A 23,827-nucleotide genomic window follows, 5' to 3' on the forward strand; every position below is an offset into this window, starting at 1 on the left:
AAATCTGTAATGTTTACGTTCATCTCCATGACGACCGAGTCGGGGGCGGTCCGCCGCCGTGACTCGTGAGGTTCTCTGAGGAATCTTGACCAATCAGAACCGAGCTACGCTGTCAGAGTGACGTCACAGTTAAAGTGAACCTTCCGTTACTTGCTTGCTGAAAGTCTAACTGCATTGAAGAAACGACTGGATTCCAGCATAGGGTTGATTAAACGCCCAGCACTGCGGTCTTCCGTCCAACACCAGCGTCCACTGCAACTTATGTAACGGAGAAGAAATCAGCACAATCCCGCTAACGAGCTACTTTTGGGGGGCGTTTTACTGCCGTCGCATCTCCCACTGCTGGGTGAGTAAATACGGTTACCATCACGCCGATAGAAGCGGGTGTCCAAACCGAGTGCTGAAAACCATGGAAACGTTGCTAAATGAATTCCTAACCTTCCCGACTTCACATGTAAACGTTTGCATGAAATACGGCCGATGAATTATTCAAAAAAGTCAAAAAGTTCTGAAAATCGTCGAAATCGGTGCGCCTGCACTTTCCGATTGTTTGCTTTTTTTTGTTTTGTTTTTTTTCCTGAGCGGTTACAAATGCAATTTTGGGTGCCATTAAAGTTTAGTCAAGGGCTCCGGTTTGAAAGATGGTGCTGCGTGATTCTAACATTTAGAACAGGATGTGGTTTAGTAAAGTTAACCCTCGCTACTAAAATACCCCTGGAGCCGCGTTATCAATAGGTAATAGTTGTGTTTAATGAGTCTCTATACCGCGAACCATCACTGTATGTGGTTGCATTAAATCCTGACGCACACGAACCACCTTCCCCGCCCCCCTAGTCTGATATTAGCCGGTACGTTCTTTATGAATTAGTTGCAATCATTACAAAATTTCGGCAAGAATTGACGTCACAACAAGCAGGACTAATCTGAACGAGCACTAGTCATCATCATGTTGTAGATTGTTCGCTTATTGTAGTGCAGGCGATGTTGTGCCATCTTCTTTCCGTGTGCCATGTAACATTACACCGAGTCCAGTGCCTGCTCACCACATTGCCACCGTCCTTTTCCACTCACGTCATTTCTTCTCTGTGGTAGCACAATAGTCGGATTTCAATCCAAAAACTATGTGATCTGAATCTTGAATCAGGCCCTCCAGTATGGATTTTCTAAATAGATAGAAAATATAACTTTGGATGCAACTGTGTTCACAATTAACAAATCACATTCAAGCTCAAATTAAATGGGAGTCAGCACAATTTATAGTGCATCTGATTAATCCCAAATAGAGTTCATGATGTTCTATAGGTCCTTCTGCCTTTTTCGGAGTCAGATTTCGGGGATATCACTCGTCAACAATATTAGAAACTGGATGTCCATCCAAAACTGAAGAAGAGAATAAATCTGGTCAGGGAGACTGCCAAGAGGCTCATCATCAAAAGTACATAGTGAAACATTGTGGCGGCAGCATCATTCTGTTTTTCCTCATCTTGAAATTGGAGCCTTTATCATGTTAGAAGAATTTATGAATATTTCCAAATACCAACACTTGTTTTGAATTTTAATGTCTTGGAAGTCAATCAGCAGACAATTTATGTTCTGCCTTGGAGGCTCCACTGTTCTTCTATCCGTGTTATCGCATTTTTCTTAGTGGTGTGAAGTTTGAGTTGAGTGCAAATACAGCAGCTATGCAATTTGCAATACCATGGCATTATTTACTGCCGCAAGCTGACTCTTCTTATTGAATTGTATCTCCTGTGAACTGCTGACTTTAGCAAAGTGGGCGTCTTTGTTTGTTTGCCCAGCTCAACTTGAATACGGAGAAATGCTGGTTCTTTAAAAGCAAATTGGAATGCGTCCGAGTGTTGAGTGACCCGGCGAGGTCATAGGTGTCTGCTATATTTACCAGCTCTGTAACTTGATCCTTGGCATTCTGGACGACTGTGCTCATACTATCCTCTCACACTCTTTGGGCCAGAGCCTCTCGAGCAGCAGCCCATTGGTCGGACCGCTCAGAACAACAACGGTGAGGACCTAATACAGCAATGCTTTCATTTCATAGTTATTGTTGTTTTAGGTGGCTGTTTTTCTCAGCTGTTGGCTACGTCTTCCGAACAAAGCACAGTAACAAACCGAGGATGAGGGATTATCTTCAAAAGTTCTTTAGTTTTTCCAGCCTAACAATAGACCCCTAACATGCTCATGCACTGAATAGTGAAAGTAAATGATTTCTACCTCTGGTGGAGGAATGAGTCTTGAAAATAATGTTTAGTGATATTGTAAAACTTTTTCAGAAGGAGTCTTGGGATTGTCTTTACTTGAACTTTATACTTGCACTTTTATGGTGATTTGATACATGCATGGAATGCAAGTACATTGTATGTCATTAGCCATAAATAGACATTTATAGTTGCTGAGCCTGTTGTGAGAGACACAAAGATGAAAACAGTGGGTCTTTGTAATCAGGTAAATGATGTTTTTTTCAAAATTAGATCCAAAATGAAGAATCTATTTTGATTGGGTGGTCGATTGTCTCGGAGACACAACATTGAAATGACTATCAAGCTGTAATAAATTTTCCTCTATGTCCCATACCATCATTTTGCGCTATTGCCATGACAATATGAGATGTATTTTTATTAAATTTTGGTCACTTGGGAGGTAATAATCCTGGTCTAAAAACTTTGAATGTTGCTGTTTCACAGCCTTGTTTGTGTGTCCTTGTGTTTCCTCAGGTGGGATCAATGTCACAAAGCCTGTGAGTGTGTAGACATTGTGGGTCAGTAAAAGCAGGGCAAGTAGCCCAGGAGCCTTCACAGTCTATGGGAACTGCTACGGCAGGTAACCAGGTCACACACATGATTTTAAATATGAACACATTTTGTCAGTTCACTGGGATAGGATGTATGGTGCATGATGTACTAGAGTACTGTCAATATATGTCTAAAGAAAATCAAATTACTGCATTTACTCCAGTGAAATGAGACATTTCAAAAGGCATTTAAACTTAACCCTAATTTGACCATGTTCCACTTTTTCAAATTTGGATTGGACAGTGAGTATTGGAATGGAAACCAACATTTTCAGCCAGCTATACTCGTCAACTGATAAGCACTTTCTGCATATAAAGCTTAAAAGGAAATAGAGATGCTACACTAACATGTAAAAGGGAGACTTATATATACACTTTCCATGCATGGCAGAAAAAATTGTTTAATGTCTGATAAATGTTTTAAAATGACTAAGAAAATGTGTTCACATCCACAACTGTGCAAATTGCCTGTTTTTTAATTGCGCCAAGCACTGTGTCTCCGGGAGAATACCAAAACTTTGTCGAGCCTGCTTCCATGTCGAGTTTGACAGCTTGCTGCCCTAGATTTGCAATGAGCTTGAAAACAGAGGCCATAGAAAGAAGTCGAATTAAATGGAGTAGGGCAACTGTACCAATTCGCTCACTTATGTGGTCGTGTCGGGATGGATGGATGGATAGATGGATGGAAGGACGTACGGATGGAAGGACGGACGGACGGATGGATGGATGGTTGGATTGATGCTAATTTTTATGTCAAATGTTTGTCCATTTTGAAGATCTTTGTATTGGAACTTAAGTTTGCCCTCAGTTTGATTCACTTGAAGTCATATACAGCTCATTCTAGACTTGAGTGGGGCTAAATACATACGCTGCATTGTGTTGAAACTGTTGCTGGGAATAGTTGGATCAGGTCCGCCTGTGGCTCTTGAGATCAAGTAGCAAAGCCGAGATTGTGAAGCAGTATGCAGCTGATGACTGAAAGCAAGCTATGAGACATCAGGGTGGCCTCAGCAATGTCCTGCTCACATTTCAGAATATATATAGACACTTGACAGAGCTGAATCCTGCACAGCTCAGAGGCTATCATCAGAACTTTTTTCTTTTTTATCATTATTATCAGAGGTGTAGATAAGTGGTGTCCAGGTGCTCACTGCACTGGAAGCATTAAATTGTATGCATCATTTAGTTTCAGGCCAGTCTTCAAAGTCAAGTTAGCTGCCACGATTGTTTTGAGGCCCAACTTCCTGTGTGGAGTTTGCATGTTCTCCCCGTGCCTGCATGGGCTTCCTCCAGGTATTACAGTTTTCTCATACATTTCAAAAACATGCATTAGTAGGCTGATTGACATCTCCAAATTGGCTGTAGGTGTGAATGGTTGTTTGCCTATTTGTGCTCTGCGATTGGCTGGTGACCAGTTCAGGGTGTCCCTTCATAGTGCCCAAAGTCAGCTGGGATAGGCTCCAGTGAACTGTATTTTTTTTTTGACCGCCATTGTAGTCCTGATATGTGGTTGTGATTAGGAAATAAAAAGTGAAAACTGGCTTTCACTTGTATAATGCTTTTCTACCTTTTGTACTCAAATGTTTTCTCATTCACCTACTAATGATTTATTTGATATATTGGTCAAGGTCCTTAAAGAGTCAACAGAAACTCTGTTAAAACACAAACACAAAGGTAGTCATGGAAGCTACCAACTTGCTCAACGAATGAGAATACCCAAGTATCCAGAGAGTGTGTCTGTGTGCTGTTGTTTCCTTGGCTACTCTCATCTCAAAAGGAAAATGCATCGTGTTTTCTAACTGCTCCTGATGGCCAGGTTTTTAGAAATACCCCAATCCCAATACCGTTCTTTCTTAAATTTGGAGTTATAATTTTTTTCTTTGATTGAGTCAGGTCCTTGTCCAACTGTTTTATATTAGCCTGCTGTAACACAAATTAGGATAACGACAGAAAATTGATGGATGGATTATTCCATCAATCAGTTGGACAATCCATCAATCAATTGGCCTATCAGATAAAATGTTATTTGCGTCAAACATAAACCCCCCCCCCCCCCCCAATTACTAATAACTAATTATTTCTGTTCATTTTGTATTATTTGGTGCTAAAAAAAACAAATGTGTTTTTTTTTTTTTTTAAATATCACACAGGCGATTAAGGCGAGGCGATTAATTTAACGGTAAATAGACTGTTATCTACACCCACACGCAGAACAAGTTAATTTTAGGGTGTCAAAAGTATTTGGACATTTGAAACAATGTATACATAAATAGCAGGAGTGTTCCAACGCCTCCGGAATATCTGGACGTCAAAATCCATCAGCACTCTACATGTCAGTGGTCATCCCTACAGTCACCTACGACTGCGAGACGTGGAGGAAGACCTCACTCATCACCTCACATACATCTTGAGGATCTCATGGCGAGACCACATCACCAATGAAGAAGCGAGGAGAAGAGCAGGGGTAGCACCACTGTCCGACATAGTCTCGGACAGGAGGAGGAGAATGGCTGGACACGTACTCCGACTGCTAAGAGAGAGTGTGGCAATGGACTGGATGCCAGAAGGGGGAAAGAGGAAGAGAGGGTGGCCAAAGAAGACGTGGAGACAAACAGCCAAGGAAGACCTGAGAGATGGCATGGAGTAAGAAGATCACTAGTGCAAATGGAGAGAACCTGTCGTCCAATGTTCCAATAGGAATGGGAGGAACTAACTAACTATACATAAAACAAACTCATTTTAATGAATGCATCAATATTGGAGTCTATCAGCACATTTTGATTTCCTTCGCCTGGAGATGCTCATAATTTGAATGGCTGCTAGCTGGTGTGTTCTTCTGCCGTCACTTTTGTCTTCATTAACTGAAAAGCCTTCTCTATTCGTTTGAGATGTCGGCCATTTGAAGAATATTCCATTTGTTTGCTTTTGTAAATCCGGGGTTGTCACTGTTCTTGTAGATATTAACCTGTCAAACAGTACTCCACACAATCACCAGCATAACCTGGCCTGCATTTGTGATTTGGCCAGCAGTGAACGTTGGCTTATCATTAGAATGCCACCTGCCTGTGGACTCTATTTCTGAATTATTGATAAACATTTGGTTCGAGAGAAAGCCTACAAAAGGGGAGAGGAGCGAGAAAGCGTCAGACACCTATTAGGGAAGAAAGTTGCTTTGGGAAGAACTACTGCTGTAGGTGTACTCAGAGAGTAGGCAAGTTGCCAAAAGAGCATGAAAGGATATTTTGTGCAGTACTAGCACACATTGAGGCAGATATAGAAGAAATAGGAGCCTCCCACACTGAACTCAACACGGATCAGCAACACCAGATACTTTTATTTATTCAAATGCTGCTGCACATGGAGCCAACCTTGGATCAGAGCAGCAACAGGAGTGAGCGGCTGGTCCTCCCCTTCAAACAATGTTGGACTCTCTCATTGAAGCTGTGGGAGGGCATACCAATAAGTGTGGAAGGTGTTTGCATTGCACGAGAAGTCAAATGGAGAATCGGAAGACATTACGATATATTATGTTTATTATTTATTTGATTTTGGACACTGAATGTGATTTCATGAGATTTTTCCTACACAGATCTTCCCTGAGTTTTGTGGATTCATTTCTATGGAGTGAAACCTCACACTATTTATTTATTGACGCTGGGATATTTAATTTAATACATTTCACGTATTGTACTGAGAAGCCAGACTATTTTCTGTACCATTATCTTTACAGCTCTATGCTTGTCATCACAGCTACCTTTCTTTGATGAAATCTAACAAATCAAAAGAAAAACTGAAGAAACGATAATGGGGTTTCCCCCCCCCCCCCCTCCAAACTGCATTAGTAGCCTCACACTGATCCCACTGTTTGCTTTCTGTAGGCCTACTTGACATGCATGCGTAGTATTGGTAATCCAGGCCTTCTGTCGTACAAACCCTGCATGACAGAACTTGGTTTCAAGGCAGCATTGAAAAAGCAATCAAAACTTACTTATTTGTTTCCATCAACATTAAAGCATGTCGTAGGACCGAAGTTTGTGGGTGAAAAAAAAAAAAATCCCAGATCCCTTTTTGTTTTTCTTTGACAGTGCATGGTTCTAATTCAAAGTCCACTAAACATTTACAGCTAAAAAATGTTAACAGCCCGAGTATCACTTTCCTTTTAATTTTCACAATCATGTATAGACATCCCAAAAACGATCATCTTAATTTACTTTAGTTTTAGTTTCCACATGCATCCCTTACTTCAAGATGGAGAATGATTTTAAATGAGCAGCTGCTTGCTGGTGCCTCATGATGCAAGTTATACGGATTCATCGCCATAATAATTGATTCATGAATTATCAAAATAATTTGTGACGTGCCAATTTCGATCCGATCGTGACGCCCACCGCCATTCTTTTGGTCATTATTGTGTTAAATGCATGCGCACAGGCTACATACTGTCTTCCCATTTGTGTGCAACTCCTCCCACATGACGACCAGGCCAATCTAAATATATTCGTCGTTTACAGATTTATTTATTTATTTATTTATTTATTTATTTATTTATTTATTTATTTATTTATTTATTTATTTATTTATTTATTTATTTAGTATGAGGGAGCCATACGGTAAGAGGTAAATTTAGGGTCAATATGCTGTAATGTGGTTTAAAACACGAATACATCAAAAGCTTTTAGCTGATATCAGTACATTTGTATCGGTTATTCTGGTACATTTAGTTTCAAGAATAGTCTTAATAGAATCATCTCATCTTGAACAGACATATTACCAGTTGAAGTCATTAGCGGAGTGAAAACAAATCTATTTAAAAGTGACATTGTTTAATTTCCATATGAAGCCATCACGTCCATGATGGTTTTAACGTTGTCTTTGGTTTCTTTGCGTCTTGCACACTCGTCTCCATCCAGACTAAAATTGTCTTCACGCGTCATCACACGCGACCTTTTTACCCAAATTGACAGTTTTAATTTGCACGAATTACAAATTACGTGTACTGTTGCTTTTAATGACTACATCAGAATAAATCAGAATATTGTTTCAACTGAGAAAGAGTTTTCGGAGCAATCAGGAGTGGAGCTCACACACATTTACACGCACACCCAATGGATGCAATAAATTGTAGTATTGATGATTATATAAATAGAAACTAAACGGACAGTTCAACACGAAAAAAAAAAACCTGAGTGGGCTCTGGTCTTATGTCTTTGCATTAAGACGCAAAGCCGTTCCGTGGAAGTCTGCGCGACTTTATTCGGTAGCACGTTTTGAAGTGACGCAATAGGAGGTAATTCACAACAATGACACGCCTCGGGATTCTGTGCTCATGGCATCGTTGAGATGAAATAAGTTTTGGCTGTTTCAAAAAAAATGACGAGAATGTGTGTAAGTTTCCATTTGACACTTTATTGTAACAATTTCATCAAATTAATATTTTATGAGAAGCTGAAATGATTTGGTTTTTTTTTAAATGTCTTATTTAAGAGGAGCAGATAAAGTAATCCCTCTTTTGTGTGTTTGCTGTGCCTGCAGTCAATGCGGTCTTCCACAGTCCCTTTTTTCCTGTGGCTGAGAACCCAGCAGCACCAGCACCATGTCCCACGTCTCCTCCACTGCCAAGCGCTATGCTGGCCCGTCCTACACCAGCCATTACAGCTCCTACAGCTCCCCCTTAACCTCAAGCCTTAGCTCCTACGGTGAGCGGAACAGGTTGTCGTCCTACAAGTCCCCTGCCTCCACTACCTCGTCCTCAGGTTACACCTCTTCCAGCTATCTCGGCAGCTCCACGGTTCGCAGCCGGAACTACAGCACCTCCCTGGACCCAGACCGGGGCCGTGTCATCCCACGGACAGACATCCTTGGAAGTAGCAGCAACCGCCGCAGCGAAAGCCTCAGTCGAACCCCTGTCAAGAGCTATGCAGGTTCTGGACTCAGTGGAGGGTCAGCCTACACAACGTACAGCTCTTACTCTTCGGCGCAGTCCAGCTACCTCTCTTTATCACCGGTGGCCTCCAGAATGTCGCTTAATCGACGTAAATCATCATCCCAGAGTGACCTAACCAGGGACTTGGCTGCTCTGGGCCTAAATGACACCTCCGCCGCCAGCCCATCTTCCTCCTCCAGCGCCTCGAGGAGCTGTCGCTCTCGGACCAGTGAGGTCGCTAACACTTATGGCACTAACTCACTGGGCCCACCACGGAGCACTACTCAGGAGGCCGTCTCATGGAGCTCCTCTAAGGAAGGCTTCAGTAGCAGCAGCAGTGGCAGCAGCAGATTACACAGTTCTTCAGTGTGGGAGCCAAGCACGAGTGGAGTAGGTCGCCCCACTCGGGACTCCACGGTAAGACCACCCTTTTTCTTCCTCACACTGAATTGAAATGATCCACTGATGGTATTGAGGTCTTCACATGTACAGTCATTGTATTGAAAGAATGACTGAAATACTAGACCAGATTGGGTTGCCAACTGAATAACAACTAGATAATCATTTGCAAACCTATTGTGATTGTTCAAGGCTGTGTGGAGTAAGTGGCTGGGAACAAATGACCTCTTAACCCAGGACTTCTTCTGACCCCATGCAATTAGCTAACTCACACCTCCGATGAGCTCAGTCTGTAGGCGTCATCTTTAAACTCTCTATTTGTGACCCAAGCTTCTTTGAGGGCAGAAAACACATAACCCATTTCCCTCTGAGGTACATTTGATTTGCACATAGTAGTCCTCATCTTTGGAGGAGGGTGAGAAAAGGAAATGTAGGTGGAGAATGAAGGAGAGAAAGAATACATAATATAATATGCAATGTTTTAGTTTGAGAAAAAATTGAAGTGCAGAGGAACCTGCAACATAAAATGCACAAAAGTGATAACTATTGTGAGTTAAATGTGATTTGGAAAAATGTATGTAGGCAAAGCATGCACTTCGGATTTATTTCTATCCACGTGTTTATATTTATGTGACTTTTAGGAATTTATAATTAATTGTGTACACGTTTAAATTTCAACAAGCAAACGTTACAGCACTATTGCCGCAATAACTTTAAACGCCACTTGGTGGGAGTATTGAGCTGTGTTTGCCTCCCTGCTTCCTGTCTGTTGACACTCTTACAAGGATGAGGAGTTTTACGTTGTTTTTGGTCTTATATTTGTTTTATTTTACAGCTGAACAAATTAATTCACTTCATATGTTCCATAGAAAAGATCACTTTAAAATGAGAGCAACTTGATCCAACCAGGGTGACAAAACAAAATATGTAAAGATATAAACACAATTCATCTATAATCTTGAAGTCAAATATTTATTACCAAAATAATTGCTAAATTTATAAGCATGTTCTAGGATCACTAATTAGTAAAATATTTGTAATCTTTACTTGAGCAGTATCGGTCACGATAGTAAGGAATAAACATATGCTCATGTTTTGAGCGTTTTCAGAATGTTCGATATTTTTTTACTTATTTTCATTTTAGCTGTGCAGTGTGCTACTCAGCAACCAGGCTGATAATAACATATTTCTTCTTCATCTTCTGTGGTATTTTGTGGTGACATAATTTAAAAAAAGAAAAACATCGGAAGAATATTAATATTTATCATTGCCCACGTGTTTGACATTTTGAGGGGTAATATTGAGTTTTAACACCGCTCTTAAGGTTGATCTACCTAATACGTTCCCCGTGTGTGTTTAAAAGCATTTGTCAACATTTAATGTTCTCCACGGAATGTTGATTTAAAATCCATTGTCGGTACACTTTCATCAGTTGCACCTTACAATGTATATTTATTGTCTTTAAAAAGATGGCTGGCTTTCCTGTTGTTTTCTAATTCAGTTGACAAAACGCAAACCAGTACCAAATCTGTCCTCTAAGATCAAATTGCAAATTGTTAAGCCGTCTTTTCAGATCTTTGGCTCCAATACTCTGGCGTAAGCAAGAATCACGCATACAGTATATGCCACATTATCTCTCTTCTTACATAGGAGTTCCCGTGGAGCAGATTCTTGTCTCCTACATATAGAGAGGTGGAATATGTTCCATGTCTATTTGTTGTGCACACAAATAGATTGTAACATGAGATTCCTGTTGGGAACACGACACGTCCTCTCCTGAAACTTACGCAGACGCAACAATTATGCAATCGTTGTAACTTGCAATGTATTCAGTCGATTTTCAAATGAAATTTGACGATAAACCTTGGCCCCTTGGGATTGATAGTTTATTGCCAAGCTCTTTTGACTCATTTTCAGTCAAACGTGTTTGGGATTGTTAGCTTTTTGCCAAGCTCTCTTGATTCATTCTCAGTCAAACGTGTTCGTCATTTGACCGCGTGACAACACTGAAAGAACACAAACACGACGCCCAAATTAGCAGAGTACGTAAACACAGTATCATTTGTCAAAAATTGCCTTGAATATATCTGAGAATTGCAAACATAAACTACCCCATATTATAAGTCACAACAATATTACTTCCTGGTCATACATCCTAATTTTATGGTGTGGTGGAACTGAATGACGTAAAAATATTATAGATAGATAGATAGATAGATAGATAGATAGATAGATAGATAGATAGATAGATAGATAGATAGATAGATAGATAGATAGATAGATAGATAGATAGATAGATAGATAGATAGATAGATAGATAGATAGATAGATAGATAGATAGATAGATAGATAGATAGATAGATAGATAGATAGATAGATAGATAGAGTTTCAGTAGTGTGAAAGTCCTACACAGGATCACTTGCATTTTGTGTGTCATTTAAAAGCTAATGCGTCATCTTGCTCAGAGTTGGTTAAGTGTAGGTGTCTGCCATGATTAATCCATACCCGTGTGGTCTTTGACCACAGCCTGAAGCCAGCCTCCCCTGCTGAGGTCTTTACATCAGTGCGGAGGAAGCTGGTCTCTGACGTAACGGCTTGGCCGAGGGCAGGCGATGGATGACGCGTGTGGTAGGCAGGCTCTGTTTAGGGGCGGATCGAGCGTGCTGTCAAACGGAATGAGATTCAGATTCATAGATAGTGCTCTGTTTAAGTGGACGCTGGAGTAAAAGCGGATTTTTGTGGGGTTTATTTCTATTGTCCTTTCCCCCCCACCTTCTCCTTGTAAATTCACAAGGTGCGATTACTATAAAGAGGTTTTGGAAGCGCTATTTCATTCGGCGTTTTGCTGTTTTAATGAATGACAGCGAGCGTCAGAACACGACCGTTTTTTGCAGAAGCGCGTTCTAGACACCGGTTGTCACTCGTCTGTGAGCCGCGGCTCCATTCTTCCTCAGCATGCCCAGCATGAGACAGACATACACGGTGACCGTTCCCGAGGAACCACCGGCAGCCGCGTTGCCCTTTCTTAAGCAAGAGATGCGGAGAAAAGGCAGCATGTCAGGGTCGGTGCTGGTCTCAGCATTCGTGGGGCTCCTCATTAACCAAGCCAAGGTAAGAAAGGAACGCAGCGACCACTACGTTCTTGTTAAGTCACACAACGTGTCCGTTGAATTTGTGCAAAGATGTTTATTTTTTTGTTGTTGTTGTTGTGAAGACGCCACGTTTGAGTAAATATATAGTAAATAATGGTTTTCGAGTTCGAATCAAGCAGTTTTATTGCGAGGATCATGCTCTACGAGGTTGATCATTCATAAAAGTCACGTTGTCACGATTGCTTGTGTGTTATGTATTCCGACAAAAACCGTGTCAGGTTAACGTTAAAGTGAGTCATTTGCAGAGGTAAGCCGCTGTGTTAAGCCGCTGTACGCCACGGTGCCAGGAGCTAACAGTAGGCCCGCACTAGCGGGTCACTGTTTATATAACCGCGCTTAATCCTCACCATAGGGCTGACTACACTACGACTGCTCTTACTATACTGCTCTTATCTGTGAGGCTCTTTGCTTGCTCTTCATTGACCATAAAAACAAACAAACAATAAAACAGGGATTCCTTTATACTTTTGGTGTATTGTAAAATGTACAGTTGCCAAATATGATATAATGTACTATAAATATTCATTCTAATTCATGATCAATGACAGAACTGGTGAATTGTACTCTCGTGAGGTGGGGGAGGGACATGTTCTGTCATGTTTACTTGATAACATTTGTACTCAAATGTCTCAGAGGGACACCAGTGGTGCGTCACCAATTGTGTGTCACCTGGGTAGAGTCGCTTCTCTGCAGTTATGTTGTGGAACCATTCATGTTTCAAACATGTAATGTCTAATAATGTATCTCATCCTTATGTGGCGCATTACATTTTACCGTTGGGGTACAGTCAGTGTGTTGGTTAAGGTTTAAAGGCCTAATTGACACGTTATGGTGCCATAGATTTATCCAGTTTAACATAGTAACTAGTCATTTGTATGAATCAAACCTCTGCTTGGCTTAATGTATGATTAGCATACACTTATAAATGCCTCGGGTCTGCTGTTTCTGATGAAATAAACATAATTGTGGGGTTAACAACTCTGTTGTCATAAGGGGGGAAAAAAAAGTTGCAGTGCGGTGTTGAAAATGTGCCAGCTTCTGTTATGTAATGTGGAATCATATTAGTGTGGCCTCTGGAGCTAGCCAGTGATTTCAGCTTGGTTGGCACGCTTAATGTTTTGTTGTCACTGTGCACCTGCCCCTCCCCCTGCACTGTCAAACACCTTCACTGCTCCCTCCCCTTGTCCACAACCAGCGTGGCAGGGGAACGTGCTATGTCCTCCCTCTGGTGTGTGTGTGTGTGTGAGAGAGAGAGGTTGCCTATCTCAGACATGTGCATGCAGCTACATGAGGGTGTGTACAGTGTGCGTGTATGTTTGTTTCTGGACATGTGCAGCAAGCCCCACGGGACACTGGCATTGGAGACAAACAACTACATTCTGTTTGATAAGCATCGATACCTCTGTGTCTTATCTCTGTATTTGCCTATTGATGATATGATTAATAATAATAATAATATAACCCACATTTGTGAGATTTTGATATTTACAAGCTGAAATTTATCATAATATCTTAGTTTACAACAGGGGTGTCAAAATCGTTTTTTTTCACGGGCCCCATTGTAGTCATTTCTTTCGGAGGGCCATTATGACTGTCAACCCAAATAAATGTATGAGCACCTCATATTATATACAGCAAAAGCTACAAAACAAAATGACAAATAACTCATTTTCAAATCAGACGAGTAAAAACTGGTCAAATAAAAAAAAAAAAAAAAAAGATGTTATTAAAAGTGTAGACGATTTGCAATTCTAGTAATGACATGAATTTGATGCTCAATTTGTCTTCGCGGGCCCCATAAAATGATGTGGCAGGCCGTATCGGGCCTTGAGTTTGACACCTATGGTCTACAACATACACTACACAAAATGATTGCATCGATTTGTTAAAAGAAATGCTTTGTGCAAAACTGCTGTAAAAGAAACGCTCCAAATATATGCATGAAAAGAATATTGCTTTTCCCCATGAGGGTTTCCTGAACTATAATCAGAGGTTCACTGCATGTAGTTTTCTTTTAATTAAGATTGATTCACAGTCAAATGATTTTCATTATTACCCGATGGCCATCTTTCAAGTAGAGTCACATGTAAGTAGTTGTGAATGGCAAGAGGATTTCAATATCCAATCCATCATAATATGTACCACACAAGCCAATGTAACCAGTGGCTGCATTTTATATGTGGTGCATGTACCCAATAATAAATAGGGTGTTTCCTGGGCATCATATTTTCTAGTACGCACACTGCAGTCACTCCAAATTGGTAAGTCTGTCTTTTAAATGAATAACACAGCCATGCATACTTAATACAGTCGGAATTTTAGCCTAGAAAGATAACATGATTTATCGCTTTCTCATTGATGAAGTGTTACAGTACTGTGTTGTGATTAGTTTTGCAATATACTGCAAACTCATTAAGGCCAAGAAAAGTAGCCATTCTTCTCTTTACTTGCTTGCATCAGAAATTGTGTAAGTGCGTGAGACGTTGAGCCGAGCTGGACACCGGTACAACAAAATACGATAGCTGATGCAACCCTCTGTCTGTTTTCAAGGGTAAAAAAAGACACCTTTCCCAGAAAGTGTTCTTGCGAGCATTCACTTGCTCCCTCTCACGTGCACGCACATTCACACAAGTGTTACTTGTACACACGTGGGAGTTTTGACTTAACATTAGCAACATAAGTAGCCTCAGAGGGGAAGAGAGATATTGTTGACCATGCCCTGCTGCCAAGGTGAGAGAGGCAAGTCAGAACAGACTGTTCTGTTGCTCTGTCTCGTGCTGTTTTGCTAGCCGATCCGCTGTTGGTGGTGGGCACTGCCAGGTGGACTGAGGCATTCTGTTGTTTGCTTCGCACACCAACATATTAGAGAGGTGGGAAACTGTCACTTGTTAGTACCTTATTACCGCTTTTGTCCAAGGGACCACCATTATAACAACGAAGCCACTCGGGGACCATAGCTTTGGTGGAATATTATTCCGTTTTGGCACCAAAGGAGGATAGACCTATACAGGCTATTTATTTGCATCTGTATGTGTATTTTGGACTCGCAGCAAAGTGGTTCATTGATTAAAAAGGCTGACTGTAAAAAGCATGTGAGGAAACACACCTTGCTACGACCTTGCTGTGATCCATTTCCACCACTCCAAAATAACCCTCCAGCAGATTTTCATCTTTGAATTAAGAGAGCACAATGATTGGACAGATTATACTTATTATACCTTCACGGTCGGGTACCGGCCGAAAGGACATTTTGTTATGTCCCTTATTTCCGTTCAACCTGATTCCTGGAATGCCTTTCTGTTCCCAATGCTTTTAGGCTAAAAGGGGCCGTGTTTCTAAAGTAGCTCAGCAGTAGCCCAGGGTGCTTTATGCCATTTATGAATGAAGCATTTATGTTAGGTCTCCTGGTGGGCCACCTCTTCACTGTGCAGTATGTGTACATCTGTCTGTTCACATGGAACTACTGGAATGTGAGGTCATATGATCACTCTTATGATTATCACTTATCTTTCTGTCCATGCATCATTCCTTTCAAACAGTAGTTTGAAAGTAGTTAGAGTATACAGTGTATTACACTGTCAAATACTAAATTGAATGGGTGATATATATATATATATATATATATATATATATATGTAGGTGTTTGGCGCAGACTCAATTGGGTGGCCAGTGCACATAAAGAAAACCAACAATTTACAACTATGGGGAAATCTGAGTCTTCACAAAGGTGTGAGAGCCCGAGTACCTAAAGAAAACACATGTAAGCAATAGATATTAATCATGTGACCGTATGTTCACGTATTACAAATGTGTTTATTTACATGATAGGGATATAATTCATGGTTTTCATTTTGTAATGTTGCTGATAATACTGCTCCCTGCCCACAGCCAAAGTGTGTGTACATGAGTTTAATCCACCACACACACACACACTATTGCTGCTTTAAACTGCTTACGTCTGAGAATCATTGGAGCATTTGCATAACGGAATTAGCTGTCGTTATGGTCATGCTACTGGCTGGGATCAGAGCAAGAGCCAGCGATTCCCATTCATGTCCCAATCCTTTTTGACGTGCTACTTAGGAAATGGATATTGAAGTGTAATTGCATTTTCTTTTGTGTCACATCCTGTCATTAACATTGAAAGGCAGTTTCAATCACCTTAGAAAAAGCTGCTGGATTTTTTTCACCTTGAAAGTGACCTAGTTCATATGACAATTTACGTAACAACTGCAATAATTCTGACCGTACATTACTGAGAAAGATTATTAATATAATGAATTACACATCCTCAGTGATGTTGCGAAAGTTTCATTCTGTCACTTAACACAAGACTTAAGACAACACGATAAAAAATATTCGCTTTGTATTCTGGTCTAATGCCAATGAAGCGTCAAGTTTTTTTTATTTTTATTGAAGGATTGTAAATCACATACACTGCGTCACACATACTCCACTCTCAGCCCTCTCACTGTAATGTCCTCTAACACTGCATCCTATTAAAAAAAAAAAAAGGATAAGAATACCGTTGCTACAGAGACAGAACAGGGTTTTTTTTTTTCTCCTAGCTGTGACGTCAGCTCGGCTTAGCATCAGCCAATAGCAAGAAGACGAGGCGGCACAATCTGGCCATGGCATCAGTCAGCACTGTATAACCAGCGTGCATCTGTGGGTGCATGTGTTGATGGGGTACTGTGTCTTATGAAATACAATTTAAAGTGTCCAAATAGGATTGCCATGATGGAGCCTTTATTGAGGCTTGTCACACAAATGCTTGGTGGAAATGCTCCATGCTCGCAACACCATCTGTGGGCAACCATGAAAACAATTCACCATCATACTGCAAACATCAGTGGTCAGGATATGATGCTTAATTTATTTTAGTAAGAGCATTGTGTTGTGCTCCAAATGTTTTATGATTCTTTTTTACATACGGTATTACATGATCATTTTTATGTGGTTTTTTTCCCTGGAGTGGCAACAATACGCTTCTGTAGATGTCTGTCCTGAAAATGTGACTTCAAGCTCGGCATCTTAGAACAGGGCACATTCCTTATCCACCCCCTGACTTTGTGTTAGCTCCAGCCATTCAATTATGTAACAACTGCACTTGTGTAATGGAATTGAACAGCATTATGTGACAAGTTGTACAATTTTGCATTCTGTCAAGACTGTGAACATGTGCCAATACAACACATTAAAAAAAGCCTAAATCCTGATTTCATTTTGAAAATGCTTATGGGTTGGAGCTACTGGATAGAAATTGCTCAAGGCTATGACATTTTCGGGTATTCTCTGTTGATGACCAGAACTCTGTAATCTGAGAGGGACAGAAAGATCCCCCCCCCCTCCCTTCCCCCAATTGCGTCTCTCACTTAACCGTCATTTTACCAACACAACATCCAGACATCCCTCTTGCCATCCATTTTCTGTCCCACAAAAAGCTGAAGCCTAGTGCTGCAGACTTGAAGTAATCATTGCTTAGATTAATTTGACCAATTGTTTTTTACCAAAAACAAATATGTATAAAACATTATTCAAATGTTTATTTTCACTTAATGTATATATCATTACAATACAGTGCATTGTTTTATTTATATAAAAAAAAAAAAAAACTATAAACTTGTCAAATCATAAATATGCCTTCAAGGTTTTGATCTTATCTCTGTGTGATGTTTTCCAGAACTCAAAAAGTGCCCAGGGACTGGTTGGACTGAAAAATCTGGGAAACACAGTGAGTACAGCTTCCATTTACAGTAGAAATCATTTGACATGTGTATCTAGTAAAGTGAGAAATTGTACAGAATTGCAGTTAGTGTGGTATATGTTATCGCTTTGTTGACATCCGCCCACGCCAAAGTGGGGGGTCTGAAAGACTATCTGCTAGGCAACAGGCTTTTGTAGGGTTCCTAAAATAAATGGGATTTGTGTGTTGCTCTTTTTGTGAGGTTAGCTCATCGGAGCACTCTGAACTCTTGGCCAAGGAGCACTCTTTCTCTTTGCCGTTTACCGGTTTGAACCTGCCAAAGTGCATATTGCCTTTGTGCCTGTGACCACAGCAGCAGTGTATGCTGTAGAAAACTTTTGTCTACATGAGAACATTGCATCATGTAGCAATGTACAACATTACATCAATTAAGCAGCTCAACATGTGACTGTCCAACTTTAAGGAAATCTGACATTTTATTTTGCCTTCTTTTGTAGTGTTTCATGAATAGTATCCTGCAGTGTCTCAGCAACACACACAGTTTGCGAGACTACTGCTTGCACAACTCGCACCGCAGAGACCTTAACAACAACAGCCGCACCAACACGGCCCTCATGGAAGGTGAGAGAGACTCTGAATTCAGACAGAAACGTGTTCCCACTCTTAAACTCTGGCTTTGATTGCAGTCCATCCATTTGCAGTTAGATTACATTTCATTATTGTGTATCTTGGTAGAGTTTGCCAAGCTGATACAAACCATGTGGTCGTCAACCAGCAGTGAAGCTGTCAGTCCGTCTGAATTCAAAACTCAGATCCAGAGATACGCTCCCAGATTTGTAGGATACAAGTAAGCCTTTTTCTTTTCATATTGTCTTGAGTATTTCTGTGGGCTTGTTTGTCAAGCAGTGAGTCGAGGTCATTGGCATTGAATTATTTATTGTCTTCTCCAGCCAACAGGACGCTCAAGAGTTCCTGCGCTTCCTCCTGGACGGCCTGCACAATGAGGTCAACAGAGTGACGGTCAGGCCGAGAGGCACTGTCGAAGATTTTGATCACCTGCCGTAAGTATTGTGAGAGACAACCAGCATAGAATGCATGTCGTCTCCCAACGAGGCACAATCTTGTCCATCGCGCATATGTTGTGCTCACGTTGGTCTAAAGATGGCATTCTGGTTAATATTGTGTTTATTGAATAAGAATTAAGCTAAAAAACATGCTCTGGGGCTGCCGTTTTGTCCTGTACTGCTACCTGCTGACGGATAAAATTGATGTCAAAATGCCTTTCAAATGTCATGTGACCAAACTTTAAAAAACAGGTGATCCGTGTCATGTGTAAACTGAGCCAATGGGCATTGTGACATCAGTTTCAGTCAACAGCAGATGGCAGCCCCTTGAAGGGGATAAAAACAGGCACGTTTTGCCCTCAATTCTTATTACACAACCGTAATATTAACCAGCATACTGGTTTAGACGAGTGGGGCACTTAGTTAATGAAAAACTATGGTAATAATAATCATCATCATCATCGTTTTCATACTTAGTAATGATACTTCTGCTTTGAAAAAAAAAAAGTTCTCAGTTGGAAAATTTGATATTGAATATAATTAAGGAAATTTGTTGATTTTTTTTTTTTTTTTTTAATGTGGCAATCAGGAACTCGTTGAAAAATAAATAAATGTGTGCCCCAAATAATAATAAAAAAAATATAATGTACAATATACCAATTGTCTATTCAGTTTCAGAAGGAACATTCTAAAAAGTTCTATTTTTTAATGTCATTAGTATTTAGCATCCAAACTTTTAAGATTAGCTGTAGGTGAAATGTAAACATTTGTTAATCTTTGTGTGTATTTGTAACACATGATGCAAACTGTGTCACGGAGCAGTAATTGAAGGCTATGTCGGTTTCTAGGTCTGCGCTGGTCAGATTAATGCCCTAATTCTTTTTGGATATTATTATACATTATCTAACTGCTTGTTTAAGGGTCAGTGTTAATCTGTGCAACTTCTCTCTGCTGTTATCAAAATTTATAACATATATTTATAATAAAGTGAGTTTGGAAGGGCAGAGCTTCTGTTATGGTATTGCAGGACTTTTGCATTTGGTTACATGGCGATGTAATATTCCATGTACAGTCTGACATTAACGGTGCATTGCATTGTTCATTATCAGGGACGAGGAGAAAGGGAAAAAGATGTGGAGTAAATACCTGGAAAGGGAAGACAGCAAAATCGTTGGTAAGCTGAACTATATCATTTAAGCATCAATGGCCCGATGCAGATGAAGCTAAGGTGTGCAATCTTTTTTCTTTCAGACTTGTTTGTAGGGCAGCTCAAGAGCTCTCTAACCTGCAGCCATTGTGGTTTCTGCTCGACTGTCTTTGACCCTTTCTGGGATCTGTCCCTGCCAATTGCTAAGGTTTGGACACTCAATATGCCCCACAATGAGTGCAGGGATGTTTCATTATCGTGCCCCACCTTACTACCATTTAGACACACCCTTGTCATTGAATCGCAAACAAAAATGCCCCAAGGTACTTCTCATCTATCAACTTGACACCAAAGCTGCAACAGAGATGTTTTAAATTTGAAAATAATACTGTTCATGAGATCTGAAAGAACATCTTATTTCAAATTCTAATTTTCCTCTCTGAATCTGTTTGTGTATTTGTGTGTTTGTGTGTGTTTGTGCGCTAATGTCAACGCATCTATGCTTACACTCAGAAGGGCTACGGTGAAGTGAGCCTCATGGACTGCATGCGGCTCTTCACCAAAGAAGATGTCCTCGATGGAGATGAGAAGCCGGTACGTTTCAGTACAGACCAGCGTCGTACTTACTTTTATGCCAATACTTAGTTGCATTGTTTGGTTTTCTCCACAGACGTGCTACAAGTGCAAAGCAAGAAGAAGATGCACTAAGAAATTCACAGTACAGAAGTTCCCCAAGATCTTAGTTCTGCGTATCTTTCCGCTACACTTCTAGTTAGACCTGAAAGCTTGGAGAGTGTTTGCTATGTTTAGTTATGTACATAATTGATCATTTTCTCTTACAATAATATGTTGTATGTGACCCCACTAGTGTAAACAGGGCATTCTGATCAATATTGCGCTTATGGAATTTGAGTTAAGCAGCATAATGAACCCATTTTTAAAAGGTTTTGCATGTTTGGGTATTTGACTGCAGTCAAATGTTTAACAACACCTGTGATACCACGAACAATAATTTATAGTTAGATAATATTTGGCATCAGTGCTGTAAAGAAGTGTTTTAAAGACAGAAAACATGCCTCCTTGACTCCTCGGTGTGCAGACCTCAAACGCTTCTCGGAAGCGAGGAGAACCAGCAAACTGTCAACCTTTGTCAACTTCCCCATGAAGGATCTTGACTTGCGAGAGTTCGCCTCCGAAAACAGCAGTAAGTTTGTAAAGAAAACAGCCTACTTCTCTAAAGTTGTTACTCAAGGATTTTTTTTTTTTTAAAGGAAAAAAAACCCAAACTTTTTTGCCCTTGTTCTCTGTTGTCTTTTAGTAAATGCAGTGTACAACCTGTATGCTGTGTCCAACCACTCAGGCACGACAATGGGGGGTCACTACACAGCCTACTGTCGCAACCCTACATCTGGGGAGTGGTACACCTTCAATGACTCCAGGTATGCTTGAACTCTAACTTTGGATTAAAAAAAAGAAACCTTTATGAAGTGATGATGAGAAGAGTCCTTCATTTGCATCTTTCAGGCAATAATATCCCTTGATTTATTGTTAAGATGATTTCTGCACACCTCTATTCCTAGGAAGTTTTACCCCTCAAGTAAATGACAAAATGCTTGAAAATATTAAAGGTTGCGAAGTTAAGCAGTTTTATTCAGCCAACATTGATCTGCCGATGCTACTTGGTGGGGATGTACAGTATGTAGTATTCATTACAGTATTAATTTTTTTGCACTTTATCCTATTTTCCCAACATGGGCCACAAGCTGCTGTGAATATTGGGCTTGTTTCATAATAACTTAGCTCATAGCTCACAGCTATCTGCTGCCATCTTGTGTCCAAACTGCACGACTTTTTTTTTTTCTTTGGCAGAGGTCTGACTTTTTATTTTTACATGGTTCATGTCAACTTTGTGCAGCTTTAATAATTAAAACCAATAATAAGTTTACTCTTTACTATATGGCTAGCTATATGAAGCTTAAAGTCTTAAAACTTAAGTCACTCCTGAATTAGATAACGAATGAGAGATGGCCAAGGAGGAATCCATGTAATGAATCGGTGACACTTCTCCCTCTCCAGAGTAACGCCAATGTCCTCCAGCCAAGTGCGCAGCAGTGACGGCTACGTCTTGTTCTACGAGCTGGCTTCCTCCTCGCGCATGTGAATCCTGGCAGCCGACGATAGGCCGCAGCACCCCTCTCGACAGACAGTCGGATGGAAAACGAGCGACGTCGTGCGCACAAAGGCTTGGATCCACCAGGATGGAGGCTGCCTTTCAGCAGAGACGGCGGGAGAAGGGACACACAAGAGAACGTGATCACCAGCCCTTCTTTTGCTCTCGTTGTCTGTTCTCACCGTTTTCATCCAGGGTAGAGATGTGTGTGTATGTCTAGTATGTGTGTGTGGGTGTGTGTTAGACGGACACAGGGCAATAATCCCATTGACCCGAGGAACCCATGAACCCCCATCCCCCAAATCTTCTCTATGCACCACAAGCTCAACTCCTGACCGCCTTTATTTTTTCTTGGTTGCCTCAAAGCGTTCAAATGACTTACAGGTTTTTTGGGATCTTTTCTGCGTTGGAGAGTTTTTGTTGTTATGTTGTTATTTGAGGTTGGAAAATCGTTTTAGCACATCATCATTGTCGCTATTTTGGCAGCAAAGTTGCAGTCTCGTAAAGGTTGGCTCAAGGTTCGATTTGTACTTTTCTTGTCACGTGCGACAAGAAAAATCACAAAAACTGTTGGCGGAAATCTGGAGAACGTTTTGCAAGCATTTGCAACCTTGAAAAAACTCTGACCTAACACGCATTTTGCTACCTTCGCCAGTAGTCACAAATGTTCTCCCCTCAGTAGGCCGAAACCGTCCTCACTTTGTGACTGTAACAGGAATAGTCAGACCACTGGCCACTTCCACTGCACCAAAACACTCCTTTGTTTTTGACAGCATCATCTTCACTCATTTTGCTTTCAATATGGCTGCGAGGCCAGTGGCACTCTGAGCGTCGTATGTCTGAACTGTTTTTTCCTCACAAGGTTGTTATCCATCTTTGCAGAGTGTTGTGAATGAGTGAATGACCTGGCATCTGATATGGATTCATCAATACGATAAAAGTAAAGCTTAATTCCTCATCACTCCATATGAGATCTTCCTCTCCTGTTTCATGCCATTGAACAACAAGGAAAGAATGTTTAAAGAAGACAAAAAATTGATCTGTATATTTTTATAGCCTGATGCAATATAGAGAATGTACAACTTAATGGTGCTGAAGCTGACCCATAACTGTTTTCATTTGGTTTCGTTACCAGATTTTGAGAAGAAAAAAGATATTTATGGTTAAAAGGATGTTGTAATGATACACTTTTTAACAGTGGCAGTCAAAAATGAGTAAATATGGTATATGGATATATATGAATAAAATTCCACAAAACCATGCTTTTAGAATTTTATTAACCGAAGGTTCCGCAATAGCTCAAGAAATACACCGTATAATTGACGTGGTATGAAATAAGGTTTGGTCGTCATAATTTAGAATACAGTTGATACATGATACATTTCATAAGGTCATGGAAATGACAACAAGCAATATATTTAGACAGAAGCCAGTGCAACAAAAGTTCAAGCGCCGACA

At 40.5% G+C, this 23,827-nt stretch overlaps 1 protein-coding gene across 6 annotated transcripts; it reads left to right on the forward strand.

The window, feature by feature from the left end:
- Positions 1 to 143: 143 nt before the first annotated feature.
- Positions 144 to 23,631, forward strand: usp2a (ubiquitin specific peptidase 2a). 6 transcript variants are annotated; one of them, XM_061281098.1, is made up of 14 exons: positions 144 to 346; positions 2,730 to 2,835; positions 8,339 to 9,146; positions 17,965 to 18,015; positions 18,486 to 18,609; positions 18,724 to 18,835; positions 18,939 to 19,049; positions 20,162 to 20,226; positions 20,304 to 20,407; positions 20,713 to 20,793; positions 20,870 to 20,948; positions 21,299 to 21,403; positions 21,518 to 21,638; positions 22,276 to 23,631. In XM_061281098.1, the coding sequence occupies exons 3-14, from the start codon at positions 8,400 to 8,402 to the stop codon at positions 22,358 to 22,360; spliced, it is 1,785 nt and encodes a 594-aa protein (XP_061137082.1). In that variant the 5' UTR covers positions 144 to 346; positions 2,730 to 2,835; positions 8,339 to 8,399; the 3' UTR covers positions 22,361 to 23,631. The 6 variants fall into 6 exon arrangements, with proteins under 6 accessions (XP_061137082.1, XP_061137083.1, XP_061137081.1 ...); XM_061281097.1 differs by lacking the exon at positions 144 to 346 and adding an exon at positions 1,868 to 2,020; XM_061281100.1 differs by lacking the exon at positions 144 to 346 and adding an exon at positions 1,868 to 2,020 and having other exon boundaries at positions 20,716 to 20,793.
- The last annotated feature ends 196 nt before the right edge of the window (positions 23,632 to 23,827 follow it).

This window comes from Syngnathus typhle, linkage group LG6 (assembly GCF_033458585.1).
Source record: "Syngnathus typhle isolate RoL2023-S1 ecotype Sweden linkage group LG6, RoL_Styp_1.0, whole genome shotgun sequence".
Classification (NCBI taxonomy): Eukaryota; Metazoa; Chordata; class Actinopteri; order Syngnathiformes; family Syngnathidae; genus Syngnathus; species Syngnathus typhle.

Bases quoted from the DNA above. Each gene is read 5' to 3' on its own strand.
- usp2a (XM_061281098.1), top strand. From the start codon at position 8,400: ATGTCCCACGTCTCCTCCACTGCCAAGCGCTATGCTGGCCCGTCCTAC. The intron at 18,610-18,723 runs GTGAGAGAGACT...GTATCTTGGTAG, and splicing joins CAACACGGCCCTCATGGAAG to AGTTTGCCAAGCTGATACAA. The intron at 20,949-21,298 runs GTATCTTTCCGC...CTCGGTGTGCAG, and splicing joins CCCCAAGATCTTAGTTCTGC to ACCTCAAACGCTTCTCGGAA.